Raw genomic sequence first — 17830 nt, forward strand, 5'->3', positions numbered from 1 at the left:
GATTAAGCAGGTCCCCCTTCCCCACCCCACCCCGTCTGGTGCCACCTGTCCCAGTTTGCACCACATCCCAATGGCCCCATAATCCAGTCTCCCAGGGGAAGTCACTCCAGATGACTCTGGTTCAACCCTCTGGTTGTTGGTAGAAATGGCCTGAATTGCAGCTGAAATCTTCTCCCTAAGCCTGAGGTCACCTCTAGGAAATCCTATCTCCTCTTTTCTTATCTGAGACGGGGGCTGACTCCTTCTTTACCCTTCTCTTTCCCCTTTCTTGGCTCTGAACTATGACCTCTGCTGTCCAACTCTTCTGCTCTTTTCCGCCACTCATAAGGTGGGGCTTCTCTCCCCAGAGTCATTTTGGAACTGGGATTCATCTTCGGTACCTCTCCAGGGCTGGGTACCACCTCTGCTCACCCCGGGCCCATCTGCAACCATCTCTTTGCTGATGCGTTTGAGTTATAATAGCAACAGCCCAGGATGCCCACACCCTTTAACACCACAGGGGCAGGGGTTAGGCCGTTTTTCCCACCAACTAAAGAAAGCATGGGTAAAAACGAGGGTCATTTTTTGATAATTCTTTTTTTTTTTAATGATGTAAGCTCTAATTTTATTTCTTTTTTTCTTATTGATATGTCATAATTGTATATATTTTAGGGATACATGTGATATTCTGATGCATGTATGCAATGTGTAATGGCCAAACCAGGGTAACTGGGACATCCATCATCTTTTCTTTGTGTTGGGAACACTCCAATTTTTCTTTCAGCTATTTTTGAAATACACAATTAATTGTTATTAACTCTAATTTCCCTACTGTGGTATCGAATACTTGTTCCTTCTATTTAGCTGTATTTCTGCACCCATTAACCAACTTCTCTTCCTCCCCCACCCACCTTCCTTCCCAGCCTCTGGTAACCACCATTTTATGCTCCACCTCCTTGAGGTCCATTTTTGTAGCTCCCTTATGTGAGTGAAATCATGCAGTATCTGTCTTTCTATACCTGGCTAATTTCACTTAACATAATGACCTCCAGTTCCATCCATGTTGTTGCAAATGACAGGGTTACATTCTTCTTTATGGCCAAATAGTTTTCCATTGTGTATACACGCCACATTTTCTTTATCCATTCATCTGCTGATGGACACTTAGGTGGATTCCATATCTTTGCTATTCTGAATAGTGCTGCAATAAACATGGCAGTGTGCAGACATCTCTTGGATATGCTGATTTCCTTTCCTTTGGGTATGTACCCAGCAGTGGTTGCTGGATCATTCTGTAGTCTATTTTTAGTTTTTTGAAGAACCTCCATACTGTTTTCTACAATGGCTGTACTACTTTACATTCCCACACTTTTTGAACTTTCTGTCAACAAATATTTGAGCACCCTCTATGAGAGGCAGTGTGGTGGACCATGTCTTAGCACACAGGCATTGGATTTAGCCTGCCTAGGTTCATATTCCAAGGTCTCCACTTACTAGCTCTGTGGTGCTAAACACATTATTTACCCTCTCCATAGCTCAGTTTCCTCATCTGAAAAATGAAGGCAATAATGCTGCTCACTTCATAGAGTGGACATGAAGATTAAATAAGTTAGCATACAGGTAACCTCCAAGGTAAATAAGTTAGCATACAGGTAACCTCCAAGGTGACTATCTCCCTGGGGTTTACAAAACAGCTCTCCTGATCCATGCCCTAGTTGTGGGAGACTCAGATCATGCGGCAAACTCGGAACCCAGATACAGGTGACAGGAGCACATGACTGTCACCAGGCAGGCAATGCCCCCTCTAAACCTCAGTCTCCTCATCTGTAAAATGGGCAGCACAGTCCCTGGGATCCCCCTCTCAAGGTGGTTGTGAGGTTCTGCTGAGATCATGGAGAGAAGGGACTTCGCAAACTGTAAATTTGCCATGGCAAAATGGAGATTAGAGAGAACACAGCATCACCCTTGCTGATCTGATGGGATCTACAGACAGGGGTGGCTGTCCTTGTCCTCTTCTCTACTCCAGGCTTAGGAGACACTTTCTCTTCCCCTCGGGTCTCACCTACTTCACTTCAGCATTAAATAGGGCTTGGGGATGGGGAGATGGTGCTGACTGTGGCATCAGAAGAGACCAGGCTGGCCTGTGCCACTTTGTGGTCCCGTTTCTCCCTGCACTTTTCTTCTCATAACATTCATCCCACTTCTGCACTGCTGCTTGTTTAATTACTGGCTTTCCTAACCAGACTGGCCATGTGACATGTTCCTCACACTTCTGGAGCTTGGGGCAGAGCCTGGTCCCTTGTAGCGAAACCGTTTTGGTATAGTCTGGCTGCCCTGTTTGCTTTTGGTTGCTTGCTTGCTTTTTGTTTTTTTAGTGAGTTTTTTTTGTTTTTGTTTTTGTTTTCTTTTTTCCATGAAGCTGAAGGCTACACCACTGAACACTGAAACTTAACCTTCATTCACTACTTTATAGGTAACATTCATAGGCCACCATGGTAATGATCTCTTCAGTTGTTTTTTAGGAACTTGGACTAGCTCCTGTCCATCTCAAACTGGTGAGACTATTGGCCCTTCAACTGGGCAAGTGCCCCAAGAGGTGGCCTTTCAATGTCGGAGAGCCAAAAAACTCCACCCTTGGATCATGCTAACCCTGCCATTTTCTGCATATATGTCCTATGAAATACCATTAGCTCAGACTACATTGGCATGGAATGAACCTGTTTCTTCATTTGTCCCCACTGCCAATTGCCTTTCCCCATGGCTTAGACCACTCTACTTCCCTAACCCATAAATATCCTTAAGCCTGATCTTCTGGGAGGTGGATTTGAGAGCTGTTCTCCCACCTCCTCTCTTGGTGCCCTTGCCAATAAGTCTTTTTTCTCTTTTCTAAAACCCGCGTCACCTGATTGATTACCTGCAGGGGCAGCTTGCAGGGTGGGCAGAGTCGACAGCGGACCTAGACCTGGCCGGCAGCTGGGAGCTCGGTAAATGTTTGTTCAATCAATGAAAAATGACACGTGAGAATCCTGAGTGGCGCTTATGACCAGTCTCAACTCCCTGCCTGCATTCACTTTCCTTGGCTGTCACTGTTTACCCCAGAGACCCCTCCACCAACAAAATCACAGAATTTGATGGCCAGGTGCAGTGGCTCAGGCCTATAATCCCAGCACTTTGGGAGGCTGAGGTGGGTGGACCACCTGAGGTCGGGAGTTCCAGACCAGCCTCCCCAACATTTTTAGTCTCTACTAAAAATACAAAAAAAAATTACCGGACGGGATGGTGCATACCTGTAATCCCAGCTACTCGGGAGGCTGAGGCAGGAGAATCATTTGAACCCAGGAGGCGGAGGTTGCAGTGAGCGGAGATTGCACCACTGCACTCCAGCTTGGATGGCTAGAGCCTCAAAAAAATAAAAATGAAAAATAAATCACAGAATGTGGCGCACTCCAGGCCCAATTCTCTCATGTAGAAAGAGGAGGCTTGGAGATGAGAACTGGATGCCCAAAGTCACTCAGCTCGCCAGGGGCAGAGCCAGGGTGCTCACAGGGTGGCCAACCTTCCACGTCTGCCCTGGACACGGGACTTTCAGTACTAAAATGTGCGGTCCCGGACGTCCTTCTCCCAGGCCCTCGACACCATAGATGGGCCAGAAAAACGTGCAGGGCTAAAATCTGGGGTCCCCACCCCTGCCCCAGCCACTTGGCGGTCCCGATAGTGAAACGGACTAAGATCAAGGCGCTCTCCCGGTGAGCCCCCCCATTGCAGCCGCAGCGCGGGCAGGGAGGACGCCGCTGGGGCCCGGGTTCGAGGCTGGGCTCTGGGGCTGCGGGGGCGCACGGGCGAGGCGGGCGGGGCGCGGGGCCCCCGCGGCGGCACAAAGAGGCCGGCCGCGGCAGTTTTGAAAATACCAAGGAAGTTGATCTGGGCCGGGGCCCAAGAAGTGACGAGGAGGGAGGGAGGCTTGCGAGCGAGGGAGGAAAGGAGGGAGAGGGAGAGGAGCAGGCGGGAAGGAGGGAGGGAGGAAGGGTGCGCGGGGCGAGGGGCGGCGGCAGACCTCGCGGGGCCCCAGCGGGAAGCGCGGGCGGCGGCGGGATGCGCGCTCTGGGCTGCGGGGCGCGGCGCTAGGCGCCCGGCGGGGCGTCCCCAGGCTGCGACCCCGCGGGACCCTCCACTCCTCCCGCCGCCTCCGCAGCCCGCGCGCCGGAGCATGAGTCCCGGCCGGAGCCCCACGGCCGCGGGCGGCGCCTAGGACGGCGATCCGCGCCCTGGAGGATCCGCCGGCCGCCCGGCTCCACTACAGCTCCAGCCGCCTGCAGCGGGGCCCTCCTGAGGCCCCAGAGGAAGAGACCATGAAAGGTAAGCGCGGCCTGTGGGGGGCAGCTCCGAGGAGGGCCGCCTGCACCCCCGCTCCACCCAGGGCCTGGGGGGCGCCTTTTCTGCAGGCGAGGCTGAGAGGAGGGCAGGGCGCCTCTGGCTTTTCCCCTGCCTCTTTGGGCATCCTGCGAGACAGGACGGATCCCTGAAGACCAGAGGAAGCAAAGAGGAGAGGGAGGATGGGGACACTCACACACCCCCCTTGCAGTCCTGTTCTCATCGGCCGTTGCTCTAACCTCACAAATAATTTTAAAATCCAGAGAAGTTTCTGATCCCTTTAACCAGTAGACGCAGAAAGGCATCACCAGCCCAACTTTCCAACAGTGTAAATTTCGACCCTGGGGACCCATCAGAGAGGCCCCTGCAGCCCCCAACGAGCCTTTCAACCGGGGGCCAGGCCTAGGATTCTCCCCCAGGACCTCCAGCCCTTCCCCAAAAGATACCTGCAGTGTCAGAGCCCCTCAGCCCAGGCCCTGCCCTTCCCAACCCCTGAACCCTGCCTGACCCACCCTCTGACCTCCTTGGGAGGAAGCCGCCGGGGAAGCCCCATGGGCCAGGACTGACCTCTCCCCAGGGTGGTGAGCCAGCACCAGGGTGGCCCTTGCAGCCAGTTCTTGGGATGGAAATAAGAACCAGACATGATCCCAAGTGGCCATTTCCAGGCCCTGGGTGTCTTTAGGATCCCAAGTGGCCATTTCCAGGGCCTGGGTGTCTTTAGGCCCCTACTTGGTCTTCAAGGTCATTTTGAGGCTACAGGAGAAGCAGGCTTTGGAGTTATCTCATGAGGCAGGGAACCTTCGAGGTTTTTAACGCCATTTTGGGTGTCTTTCAGTAATCCTCCTGTAACACCCCCAGCAGATGCTTGTGTTCCTAGCAGTGAGAACCTCACCACCTCATCTGCTTATGGAAAGTAGAAACTGAAAAGGGCCTTTGAGATCATCTACAGGGCTCTCAACCACACTCTCAGGTGCCACTGACAGGTATGGAGGTGGAAGAGGTGGGGCCAGAGCTCTCAGCCTACTTCAACCAGAGCAGCTCTGTTTGTCTCTCATACACAGAATGGCCTGAGGGTTCATTGGAAGAAAGGGCTCCACCGACAAACTTCTGACTGGATGCAGCCTCCACATTGCATAGTTAGGGAAACTGAGGCCCAAGCAGGTAGGGCTGGCTTCATGGCTTCTGCAACCAGTGCCATCCTACAAGGTCCCACACTTGGTTTAATGCTCTGCAGGTGCTATCTTGAACTTTTAAAAAATGTATTTTATTTTGTTTTATTTTAGAGACAGGGACTCACTCTGTTGCCCATGCTGGAGTGCAATGGCATGATCATAGCTCACTGCAGCCTCAAACTTCTGGGCTCAAGTGATCCTCCCACTTCAGCCTCTCATGTAGCTGGTACTACTGGGACTACAGGTGTGCACCACCATGCCTGGATTTTTTTTTTTTTGATAGATATGGGGCCTTATTATATTGCCCAGGTTGGTCTATAACTCCTGGCCTCAAATGATCCTCCCACCGCAGCCTCCTAAAGTGCTGGGATTACAGCCTTGATCCACCATGAGGCCTGAAATTCTTACAATTTTTTAACAAGTCATCCCCTCCCACCAACACACAAACACACACACTTTCCTTTTACACTGGGCCCCACAAATTATGTAGCTGGTCCTGTGGACAGAAGTGAGTTGTTACAAATCACAGTTAGTCGGGGTGACTAGACCCCAGGACTCCTGACTTCTAGTCTAGAATCCACCTTGCCTCTTTGTGGCTTCCTTCCCTCTGCCTCTGGCACCTTCTTTCTGTGCTTCCCGTTGGCCTCCCCAAGTCCTAGGCTCTGCAGGATGAGCCAAGCAAGTTATAATCAGCCCTAGGGAGCACCTGGCAGGCAGTGAGGGGAGCATCGCCCCAAGTCCTGCTCCTCACTGAGACACCTTTGCAGCTGAACCCTCTGCAGTCAGCTGGCCCAGGGCAGACCATTACTGGAAGCCTCCAGAAAGGTCTTGGACCACATCTTACACGGGGCCACACTGCCCTGGACCTTGTTGATGGTGGTAAGATGTTTCACATTCTCAGAGTGGCTCCACCCCAATTCCAGACAAGCACCAGCAGGGTGTGGTGGCAGATACCTGTAATTCTAGCTACTCCGGAGCCTGAGGAGGGAGGATCGCTTGAGCCTGGGAGTTTGAAGTGTAATGAGCCATGATTGCACCACTGCATTCCAGCCTGGGCAACAGAGTGAGACCCTGTCTCTAAAAAAATAGAATTTATTTTAAAAAAGAGGCAGGGCCAAAATCCTGTGAAATAGAGAAGAAAAGAGCTGGTGTGAATGAATATTTAAAAAGAGGCGCCTGAGGAGGACCCGCTGACACCACGTTGCAGGGTTCCAGGCTCTCCTTGTGCTGTGGGTTCCCATACAGGAAGCCAAGCCCTGCCTCTCTTCTCCTTTCCCTTGGATCCCACAGCCTCTTCATGTGCCGAGCGGGATTCCTGTCTACGGAGGCCCAGAGGGCGGCGCTGGTGTGTTTTTCCTCCAGCCTCCGGAAACCCCTCAGTGATCTCCCATAACATCGCAGGGGCTGCATGGGCTGCGGGGCTGGGGGCTGACTTCCAGCACTTCCCTCCCTGACAGCCGGGAAGAGCCGCCGCCTCTACCTGAGATGGAAACGGCAGGGCAGACAGCAAATAATTGGCTTTGGGGATCTGTGGGGTTGTAAAGAACCAGGATTTTTTTCACTCGAGTGGAAAAAGTAAAGTGCCCGGCAGAGTAGGGCAGGCAGCCCCTTCCAGAGGACCCTTCCCGTGCTCCTCCAGAGGCCACACCAAACTTCGAATTACATCTGTTGGCAAAGGATCATGCCCTGCTCAAAACAAACACGTGATGTGATGTGATGTTGTATGGAGAACCAGTGATGGTGGGGAAGGTGATTAAGAAAACACGCTAGTCGGGCTGCCCAGCCCACCGGTGGCCGAGTGCCAGGGCCCACTCTGCCAGCCAAGCCATTTCCACCCGAGGCCCCTCCTGCCCCACGGCCAGCTGACAGGGCCTCCCAGGCCGCTGCCTCTTTTGATCCAAGCTGGCACCTGGCCCCTCTCACACGCAGCCCTAAGGGGACACTCAGGTGCCACCAGCCCCTTGGTGATAGGCCCACCTTGGAGCTTCCTACTGGCTTGTCCAAGCCATTAGCAGCCACCTGTGGGGTTGTTTCCACACCTCCAGTAAGAGTGACCCACCCCCAAGATGCCCAAGACACAGGCTGGTGCACTGTGAAGACTGATTTGAGAGTCGAAGACATGGGCTTTAGTCCTGGCCCCATCATCTGCCCTCTTCGGCCCCGTTGTCCTCCTGGGTGGTCCCTGAGGCCCAAGAGCTCTGCGCCTGAGCACCACTTGGGGAGCGGAAGTGACTCAGTGGTGAGGTGGCTGGAAGCGGGCCCACCTTGTGGCCTGTTTGCCCCGAGAGACTTCTGCTTGACTGCGGTGGCCAGGGCAGGGGGCAGCCCTCTGTTCCTCAGGCGTGGGAGAAACAACCCCTCCTTCCAGAATCAGAGAGCAGTGCCCACTTCATGTGGGCAAAGGGTGGAAGTGGGGAGAGGAGGGGCTGTGAAAACACAGCGATGCAATCCCAGGAGGAATCTGCCCTGCACCGCTCCTCTGGCCGAGAGGAGAGGATCTCCACTCATGAGCGGCCAGGCTGGGAGCCCCAGAAAGCCTGACCTCATTCCCCAGGGGCACGGGAAGGAGCCAGGGCTAGAAGAAAAGGAGCTGATGTGGTGAAGGTGAAAAGAGCCACCAGACAGCCTAACTGAGGGGTCCAGGGAGCCCAGTGGCTCAGATGTTGGAGTTCGGCTCCAAACCCTCAAACATCGGCCCCACTCCCACCCCCAGCCAAAACAGTCACTTTGCCTTCTAGCTGGGGGTAAGCCTAATAACTGAAGACTCAGGTCCCAAGGCTCATCTGAGAGCGAGGAAAAAGCCTTCTGTTTCTCAGTAGGCTAGGTTGATGGATAGCTTGGCGGTTTCCGTGAAGGACAGGCAGCTGTTCTGGGTGTTAGAATTGATGTACAGGGTGGCATAGCTGGGCATGGCTCTCATACATGCACTGCCAATGTTTGATCATGTTTAATTTAGTGATTGTGTGTGTGTGTGTGTGTGTGTAGAGCACTGAGTCCCAAGGTCAAGCCCAGCCCTGTCATAGGCCAGCTTTATCACTGGGATGAAGTCCCTGGTACTCCCTGGGGTCAGTCCCCTCATCCAGGTGGACCAGATGATCCCACGGGATGGCATCAGAGTGTAAGTTTCATGACAGTGGGGTCTCTGTCTGTTTCTGGCACTTAGGGGGTGTCCACTACGTCTGTTCAGTGTGCCCATCTGTACTGTACCATGGTATCGTCATAACCTCGCGCAGGCATTCCGTAAACATGCAGAAAGATGCCTGTATTCAACAAACAGCGAGGGGCGACTGCCAGGTGCCCGGCTCTGTATGTCTATATATGTCTAAGGACTGAGGAAGCTACAAAGAGCTCAGATGCTGTCCTTTCTCTCAGGGAGCTTACTCTTTACTAGGACACATAGGATTTGTGTCCAAGTCACTCAGAAAAAGACTAACAGTGATAAGTGTCTTAAGGGAGGTCCCAGCGAGAGAGTTTGGGGGTGGGTTGGGCTCTTTTCCTGGCTTTCCTTCTTTGCTGCTGTTCTTCGAAATGCGTCCTCGGTTTCAGCCACAGACAGGCTCCTGGTTCTTGCTGGCACCCGTTCCCTGAACAATCTCTCCCAGCCTCGAAGATGTGACATGTGGGAGCTGGCAAATCTGACGGCACCAGATTTGCCTCTCTGGGCTTCACAGCTGTATTCCCATCGGTGTCCTCAACGTCTCCAGGTGGAGACCTGCAGGCGCCTCTTCATGGTTCAGATGAGACACCTTCCCCTTCACCTGAACCCAAGCTAAAAAATGGGTTATTCTGGGTTGTTGCCCCAGCCCACACTTTTCAGTCAGCCAACATGTATGGAGTTCCTGCTTTTAGGGAGGAAGCACGCTAGTTGGAAGGCAAGCCTGGGTGCTTTCTGCCCTCCCAGCAGAAACAAGACGGGGACACCTGAGACAAGAACCGAATCATCCAGGCAGATGCCACAAAAGAACAAATGCACGGCATATACGGGAGATTGGATGGGAATCCCGGGAGAGAAAGGGAGCATTTCAAGTTGGGCAGTTCAGAAAGGCTTCAGGGAGGAGCTGAAGGGTGGGGAAGACTTGGATGGGGTCAGTGAAGAGGGCAGGAAGGAGTGCTGGGAAAAGTTGGACAGCAGGTCCTGGGGGAAGAGTGTTTGGTGGTGGGGGAGAGAGATGGCCTGCAGTTGAGGGAGCCCTAAGCCAGAAAGGACCTGAGTGCTCCATAAAGGACACGCGGTTGTGTCTGGTTGACATTGGAGAGCCCTGGGAGGGTTTGTCAGGAGAAGGCCTATTTGCCACTTGCCCCTGGAGATATTCTCTCATGGCCTTAGCCCATGTTGAGAAACCTCTACTTTTAGAGAGTGGGAGGAAGAAAATGAGCTTGTAAAGGAGCCAAGAGGAGCAGTCCAGGACACAGGCGGAGAACCATGATGGTAATGTCATGGAAATTGAGAGGAGAAAGTTCCAAGGGGGAGGAAATGACCCACCGCGTTGTCTGCTGATCAGCAGAGTTACTCAGGATTCATGGATCAGAGAAGGCCAGGTTGCAAGGGCCAGAGGGGCTGAGTAGATCAGAAGCAAAGGCGCAGGAGGAGCTATGTCCTTAGAGTGGGAGGCAGGGCCCAGCTCAAAGGATTTCAAGGCAGGGATGGCCGGTGCTCACTGGGAGGAGGAGGGACAGAAGAGGCATGGGGGGACTTGGGGACAGAGCGGTGGAATTGAGGGAGACTTGCTTTGAGAAGAAAGAATCTCTTTATCGGGAGGCAAGGGAAGGAGAAAAGATGGTTACAGACATAGACTGTGCATTACTAGCAGCTGCATTTAACCTTTTTATAACACATTTATTATTTTTTAAAAAATCAAAAAATTCCAAAAAGGAAAAACATTCACTCACATGAACTCCTGCCCTTTAGAGATAATAAATGACAAAATGTAGATGAACATTCTTCAGAAATCATTCTGTGTATGTTTGCACAGATTTTTTTTCATGTAGATAAGATTACACTATCCATGTTATTTTTATTTTTATTTTATTTTACTTTGAGACATAGTCTCACTCTGTGCCCAGGCTGGAGTGCAGTGGTACCATTGTAGGTTACTGCAGCCTTGACCTCCTGGGCTCAAGGATCCTCCCAGCCTCACAAGTAGCTGGGACTATAAGCAGGTGCCATCATGCCCAGCTAATTTTTGTATTATTTGTAGAGATGAAGTCTCGCTATGTTGCCCAGGCTGGTCTCAAGCTCCCCACCTCAAGCAATCCTCCCTCCTCAGCCTCCCGATTACTTAGCGTTTTTGTTCTTAGTGGTGGTTTTTAGTTGTTGCTTTTGTTTTTGTTTGTTTGTTTCTTTGCTTGAGACAGAGTCTTGCTCTGTTGCCCAAGCTGGAGGGTAGTGGCACTATCATGGCTCACTGCAGCCTCAACCTCTTGGGCTCAAGCAATTGTCCTACCTCAGCCTCCCAAGTAACTGGGACTACAGATGCATGCCACCATGCCCAGCTAATTTTTGTATTTTTTGTAGAGATGAGGTTTCACCCTGTTCCCCAGGCTGATCTCAAACTCTTGGGCTCAAGTGATCCTCCTGCCTTAGCCTCCCAAAATGCTGGGATTACAGGCGTGTGCCACTGCACCCAGCTTGCAGTATTTTTAAAAAATGGTTTCATAACATCCCATAGTAAGACTCTACGAGCATTTATGTAACCAATCCCCTGGAGATGGGCATTTTAGCTATTTGCATTTTCCCTCAGATTTATCATAGCATGCAGTGATCACCTTTACACATACACCTTGGCCTAATTGTGTAATTATTCTCTTAACATGAAGTTCCTAGAAGGAGGATTACTGAGTCAAAGGGCACTTGCCCTTGCAGTATTGACAGAGGGTGCCAGGCTACTCAGAATGCACAGGAAGGCCTCTTTCCCCATCCCTTCCCCAGACTGGCATCTGGAGAGAGTTAGTGGATGATAAAGAAAGAAGTTGGAACCTCATGGTCTTGATCCTTTCAGAAAAGGAGGGGGTGAGCTCATCTTTGGGGAATGAGGTGGGCTGACCTGAGGAGGAACCCAGGAATGGGAAGTGAGGATCCAGATGGCAGGACTTGGCTGAAGCCAAATGCATGCCGCCCTCTGACACTCTCCTGCAGCTCCAGGCTTCTCTATTGCAATTCGAAGAAAGCAGGCCGAGGATGGAAGGGACCATGGCCAAGAGAGAGAACTACAGGCTCCAGGGGGCAGAACTCGACCCTTGGGGACTGGGCTGGGCTTGGAGGCCAGGGCGAATGAGAACTTGGAGGAAGGAGAGCGAGGAAAGGCTGAGTGCCCTGGGGATGAAGAAGGCAAGGGGCTTGAGATCAAGCAGATGGAACAGCAATAAGCCTTAAACTCCAGAGGGCAGGCAGGATGTGTAGAGATGAGACAGTAAATCCCATGTCCAGAGCCCTGAGTTTCAACAGAAAAGCTGCTTCCATTCAAGTTGATGGCAGGAGACAGAATGAAGAATTCATCCAATCCAGGTGATGTCATTGTCCAGAACAGTGTTCCCTAAAGTCAGAGTCCCTCTGCCTCTGAACATAGGTCCCAGAATTAAAAGATACATTTATTTTTCAAGATCTGCAGGAAGTTCCATGACCAAATAAGTCTGAGAAACGTGGAATTAAACACAGATTTAAATGGGCTTATTATTTTTTTGGCAGGACTTTTCAAAATGTTTACTATGTGAATGTGAATCTCTAAGATGGCGATAGAGTATGCCATGTTTTCCACACTTACTTGATCAAATAATCCTTTTTCACAAAGAATAATTTGGGACTAGTGTCCCATAGGATATGTTTTGAAAAACTGATTTCTTGTAAGTTGGAAATTGGTCCTGGGAGTGATGGGGGTTGGGAGATGGCAATAAATGGCAGCATTAATTGGAATAGGATAGAAAAATAATCCTAATAAAAGTGGCTGCTACTACTATTTATTAAGCATTTACGATGTACCAGGTACTTTTCGTATACGTCTCATTGGATTTTCACAGCAGCTCATTGAAGCGGACGATCTCCCCACCATTTACGCATAAGGAACATGAAACTCAGAGGAGGGAAGTGGGGTGCCCGTGCGAGACAGGGTAGGATTTGCAGGATCAGGGGTGACAACAGGGATCAAGAGAACTGATGATTCCTGGCCAGGCATGGTAGCTCATGCCAGTAATCCCAGCACTTTGGGAGACCCAGGGAGGAGGATCACTTCAGGCCAGGAATTTGAGACCAGCCTGGGCAACATAGTGAGATCTTGTCTCTACAAAAAATAAGCAAGATTAGCTGGGTGTGATGGCACACACCTGTAGCCTCAGCTACTTAGGAGGCTGAGGTGGGAGGATCGTTTGAACCCAGGAGGTCTAGGCGGCACTGAGCCATGATCGCACCACGGCACTCCAGCCTGGCCAATAGAGCAAGACCTTGTCTATAAAAAGAAACAAAAAAAGAAAAGAAAAGAAAGCCAGTGATTCCCACCCCTCCCATCCCTCTGAATTCATGGGGTTCAGGGGAGTCGGGGGGGGTTGGTGCTGTGGACAGAGAGGAGATCAGTGTGTAAGTAATGGGGGGAGTCTGTTGCATTGAGTGAGTAGCCTGGGTTCTTGTCTCAACTAGAGGCAGCACCAGCCTGCGAGCAGGTATTTAGAAATGGGTGGGCATTCGGGGTTGTCACAATGACCAGGGATTGCTACTGGCCTTTAGCGGGCACAGCCAGGATGCTGAATGTCTGTGCAGAGTGGGCCGTGCTCATCTAATGAAGAATTGCACCACCTGGAATAGGGTCCAAGTTAGAAAAGTTGAGGGCAAGAAAGTTGTTTAGGATAAAGAGGGTTTAGGATAAAGCAGGGATTTACCCACAACCTCTGTGGTTACCAAGAACAAGGTGGGAGGCAGCCGAAGGGATTCAGGTGGAGGTGGCAGGAACCGGGAGGGAAGCCTGTCTCAGAGTAGCAGATGTGGTTTTAGGGATGCAGGAGCTTGAGGATGGGGACCAAAAAAGGGGCGAGTGCTGGAGGAGAGAAACTGGCAGAGCCACGGAAGCAGAAAAGGACAACTTCTTGAGCAGGAAGATCTGAAGGGAAAGGACCTGTGTCTTGAGACATGAGCGGGCAGGCGGATTCCCAACTGATTACAGACAAACCCACAAAGGAAGCCTGTGGAGAGGGGGTAGTGGCGGAAGGGCTCTAATGAAAACAATTTTGCAACCTTACTTATAGCGTTCTCCAACCTTAAACTATAGCTATTCTGCACTTTAAATATAGCATTGGCTCCAGAGAAGACTCTGAAATCTTTATTTTTACCGATCCAATTGGCTGTTTTGAAAATCCACTCTGTGAACCCTGCAGAAGATAATTATCAAAATATGTTCCTTGAAGGGCCCAAAGAAAGACCTTTTATTCAGTTCCTCGAGTCTCTCCCCCTTGTTGACTCATATGGAAGAATGCAGTCCCAGAAAGGCGAAAGAGGGAACCAAGGACACATTTTTGGTCAACCAAAAGAAAGCCGGCATTGGTGACCACAGTTGAGTTAGCAGTTGGTTAACAGGTCCGGGCTATTTTCTACCCCCAAAGGGAGAGCTGAACCAAGCTCAACCCCAGTGGAGTCAGTGGCCATGCTTAGCAATGTGCCAAGACATGCACCCTCCATCAAACTTGCTACGTGGCTCTGTGAGAGCAGAGGCTTAAAAAAAAAAAAGAAATTTCTCCTCTTGTGGCTGTCCTTCTTTCTGGAGTTTGAGATGGATATTGTGACCTAAGGGATGACAGGAAGAGAGGCCCTTTCAAATTTCTAGTGGTTGCCACTATTTTATGGCTCTGGGTTTGCAGCCTTGGCCTTCCCAGGCTATTTAACTTTTTTTTCTAAGCACCTTGCCTGTGATTTGGGTAGTAATCACTGCAAGAAGATTGGGGACTGGCTGTGCCTTTCACTAGGAAATCCATGGGGCTGGCTTCTTTATGACAGGGACCATGGCCCTCCCTCATAGCAGCTGCGGTCCCTTGGGGCCTTGGGATCAGAGCAGGCAGAAACTGGCTCATGGAGTCTTAGATGTTCATTCTTTCATGATTCCCATGCTGTCCCAAGTTTGTCCCCAGAGAGGAGTTTTCCTATAGGTTTTTAGGTCCCAGCATCACCTTATCTTCTCCAGTGTCCTCTTCCAAGCCCACCCGCTCCTGCCAAAATAACCTTGCTCCTGGAATCCACAAAATGAAGAAAAGAAGGGGGGAGAGAGAGAGAGAGAGAGAGAAGAGAGACAGAAGGCAACCAGTGCTATTTCTGCCTTCCTATAAACGGAGTCTCTCTCCAGACACCTAGAGCCTATCATATGATGAAATCACATGATGATTTCATTACCCCTTCCAGACACCCAGCATGCTTCACACTCAGACACTCCTCGATTTTCAGCATGTCAAGAGTCCTACATTTCTTTATACATGACACAGACAAGAACCAGCGCCTTACTTTAGAGAGCTATAGACATATTACATACAGGTGGTATTGAAAAGCAATTAACTGGGACAACAATGGAAAAACACAACCCCCCCCCAAATAAGAGCCCTTGGAGCTTTAGGAGAAGAATATGATGTCCCTTGTTCTGTTCTGAGAAGGGGAGGGGAAGCAGAGCCAACATTTTGCTCCTACCCAGTCCTCCACCAGCTCATTCCTTTGCAGTTCAAACACCAGCCCTTGGTATATAAATTTCGCCTTCGCTGTGAAATTTTATAAATTTCAAAAGGTATAAAAATTAAGCCTTTGCACTCCAAATGCATCCATCGTCCCCAACACTCCCTAGCCATGGAGAATCCTAAGAATAAACCAGATTCCAACCCTATTTTAAGTCATCAATCTTCATTTTTTAAATACACATGAGCTCCTGATTAAAATAGCAGAGGATAACAGTTAACTGAAGACATAGGCCTTCGCCGAGGGCCAGAAAACACATCTTTATGGAACATCCACTATGTGATCAACCCTGTGCTGAAAGCAGTTGAGGGGAGCTTTCCTGACCACAGGGATGAAGCAAACTGCTAGGAGCGTGACCTGTCAACAGATATCAGGCTTATATGGAAAGGTCTTGTCCCAGTTCTGAGGCATTTCTGAGATGGGTATGTGCAACTCTGCAGACACTCAAATGCGTGTTTGGATTCTGCCTCAGATTCTTGGATATTTAGGAGCCACTAACCAGCTTCCAGGCCACTCTCTGAGCCTTTGTGACATGATGGAGGTGAATTTGCAAATTCCCTTCCCACCCTCTCAGGCTGTGGTTCTCTATCCCTGAAACCCCTTTGGAGAGGTGGTGCACCTAACGCTAAGTCAGTTTGCCCTTAATGGCAGGAGAATAGGCATAGAAGACGGAGAGGGGAAGGAAATTCTTTTCCCATCTCTATTAACCCCGCTTGGCTTAGTTCAAGGAGGCACTACGGATGCCTGCCTAATCAGTCATCCTCTGATCAATCACTACTCTGGGGCCTCAGCCAGGGCTTTTTCATTCTTGGTGACTGTTTATTCATCCATACATATTCTGATCAGAACAATCTTGGTATAACGTGAACATAATGAGCTTGTGCTTGCAAAGGGCTCGGCTTATAAGAGCCTCACAAATGCTTTGGATTATGTTCTCATTAAGTGAACGAGGCTACAGTGGTGAGTTACTACAGCATTCCAGACATAGGTGAGTCAGGGGTCCCCACAGTCCGGGGCTTAGTGCTAGAAGACAGGAAATCCAAGGGATTAGAGAGAGAAGACCTCTTTGGGGATTGGGGAGGGCTGTGAGTTATGGAGCTGAGATGTCAGTGGAGGGAAGATGGCCAAACACCCGTGGTCCCCCTAGTCTAGAGAGATCCAAGATCCTCGCTGGCAGCTGCCACTTCCCTTCCCATGGGTCACTCGGTACGGTACTGGAAAGTCTCGTTAGCAATTTCCACTGGCTAACAGTTGCTAATTTGGGGGGCTGTCCATGGGGAAAGCTGGTTATAACAAAGCTCTGTGTTTTTTGAGAGGGTGTTTGCTGAAGGCTGGTGTCAGCCTTGCTTGATTTAAGTCATCCCAGATTCCCTGCAAAGGCTATAAACAGTGAAGTGATGAAATAGGCCCTAGAGCCAGAACAGGGAGGAGGCCCAGTCACGGGGGAGGGCAGAGGAGCTCATCAAGGATGGAGAGAAATGAGGAACCCGGCCGAGGAGGCAGCTGTTCTCTAAGGGTTGGAAGGAATACCTCCCCACGGTAGCCCTGGGTCAGTGGTGAATACAGCCCACAGCCCACAGCGTGGTTCTGACTGGGGTCTCTGGAGGTGAGAGGCCATGGCTACTAGGGTGAGGTTTTGGTCAGACAGAAACAGAAGGTACCAAGGAATTCCCCTGCCTTGCCCCAGCCATTCATTTTTGGGAAAGAGATCATAATCCTGGTGACTGCCCAGGTCAGGCTTCCTTGTAAACTGTTGGCAGATTGACGACGGGACAGCTACCCAAGGAGAGCTGAAAGTGCTTCTTAGGATATGCATGAAAACGAACTTCTCATGCTTCCTTGCTGTTCCCGCTTTACCCTCCAAAGCACTTGCCCGCACCCCCGCCCCCTCCCCACACACACACACTAGTGCCCCGGAAAGCAAACCTACCTGGAATCTCCTATTGTGGAGAGGAAAACCAGGATTCAGGAAGCTTTGCCACTGCCCAACTCTATGACTTGAGCCAGGCATTAACAACCTCACACCACACATACACAGGTACACACACATGCACACTCATGGACAAAAATGCACGTGCACACGTGCAAGCACAGGCACACACGCAGGCATGCATGTATACTCACACATGCATCGGACACACCCTCACACACATGTGCACACATACACAAAGTTTAGTTTCCTCACCTATCAAATCAGGAGAAAATGTTCTCACTCTGTCTCTCAGACTAGTTGTAGGGATCAAATGGGATAACAGATGTGAGAGCGCTTTCAAAGTCCTAAACCCCAGGTCTCCTTTGTCGCCCCAGATTAATTCAATCTCTGGGGGTGGTCCCTTGAAAGCTCCCCAAAGAGCTCCACAGGCAGGCATAGAACTGCTGGAAAGCCTAATACCAAATCCTTCGTTGGTTTATTTGAAATTGTGTTTGTTGAGCCTTTCTCTGTGCCGGCCACTGTGCTAGGGGTGTTGGATAAAGCAGTGAACATGACAGATAGTCCCTGCCCTTGGAACTGAAGCGCTGGGGAAGAGAGCTGCCGCATGGACAGGAGAGGAGCATTCTCCTAGGGAGAGCACAGAGCATGTGAGGTGTGGGCAACAGGGCCTTACGCTAGTCT

At 50.7% G+C, this 17830-nt stretch overlaps 1 protein-coding gene across 8 annotated transcripts in view; it reads left to right on the forward strand.

Annotated features, from left to right (window-relative positions):
- Window positions 1–4028: 4028 nt before the first annotated feature.
- Window positions 4029–17830, forward strand: part of SCARA3 (scavenger receptor class A member 3) — a 78156-nt gene continuing 64354 nt past the window's right edge. For 4 of the 8 annotated variants that reach the window (XR_010112915.1, XR_010112916.1, XR_008626363.2 and 1 more), the window contains exon 1: window positions 4070–4335. Coding sequence is in view for 4 of the 8 variants with exons in the window: in XM_008956232.5 (XP_008954480.3) it covers window positions 4329–4335 (7 nt within the window). In the remaining 4 variants the exon portion in view is untranslated. Of the gene's footprint in view, window positions 4336–17830 lie in introns of all 8 variants that reach the window. The other 4 variants (XM_008956232.5, XM_003830795.6, XM_034965880.3 and 1 more) reach the window with 2 other exon arrangements.

This window comes from Pan paniscus, chromosome 7 (assembly GCF_029289425.2).
Source record: "Pan paniscus chromosome 7, NHGRI_mPanPan1-v2.0_pri, whole genome shotgun sequence".
Taxonomy (NCBI): Eukaryota; Metazoa; Chordata; class Mammalia; order Primates; family Hominidae; genus Pan; species Pan paniscus.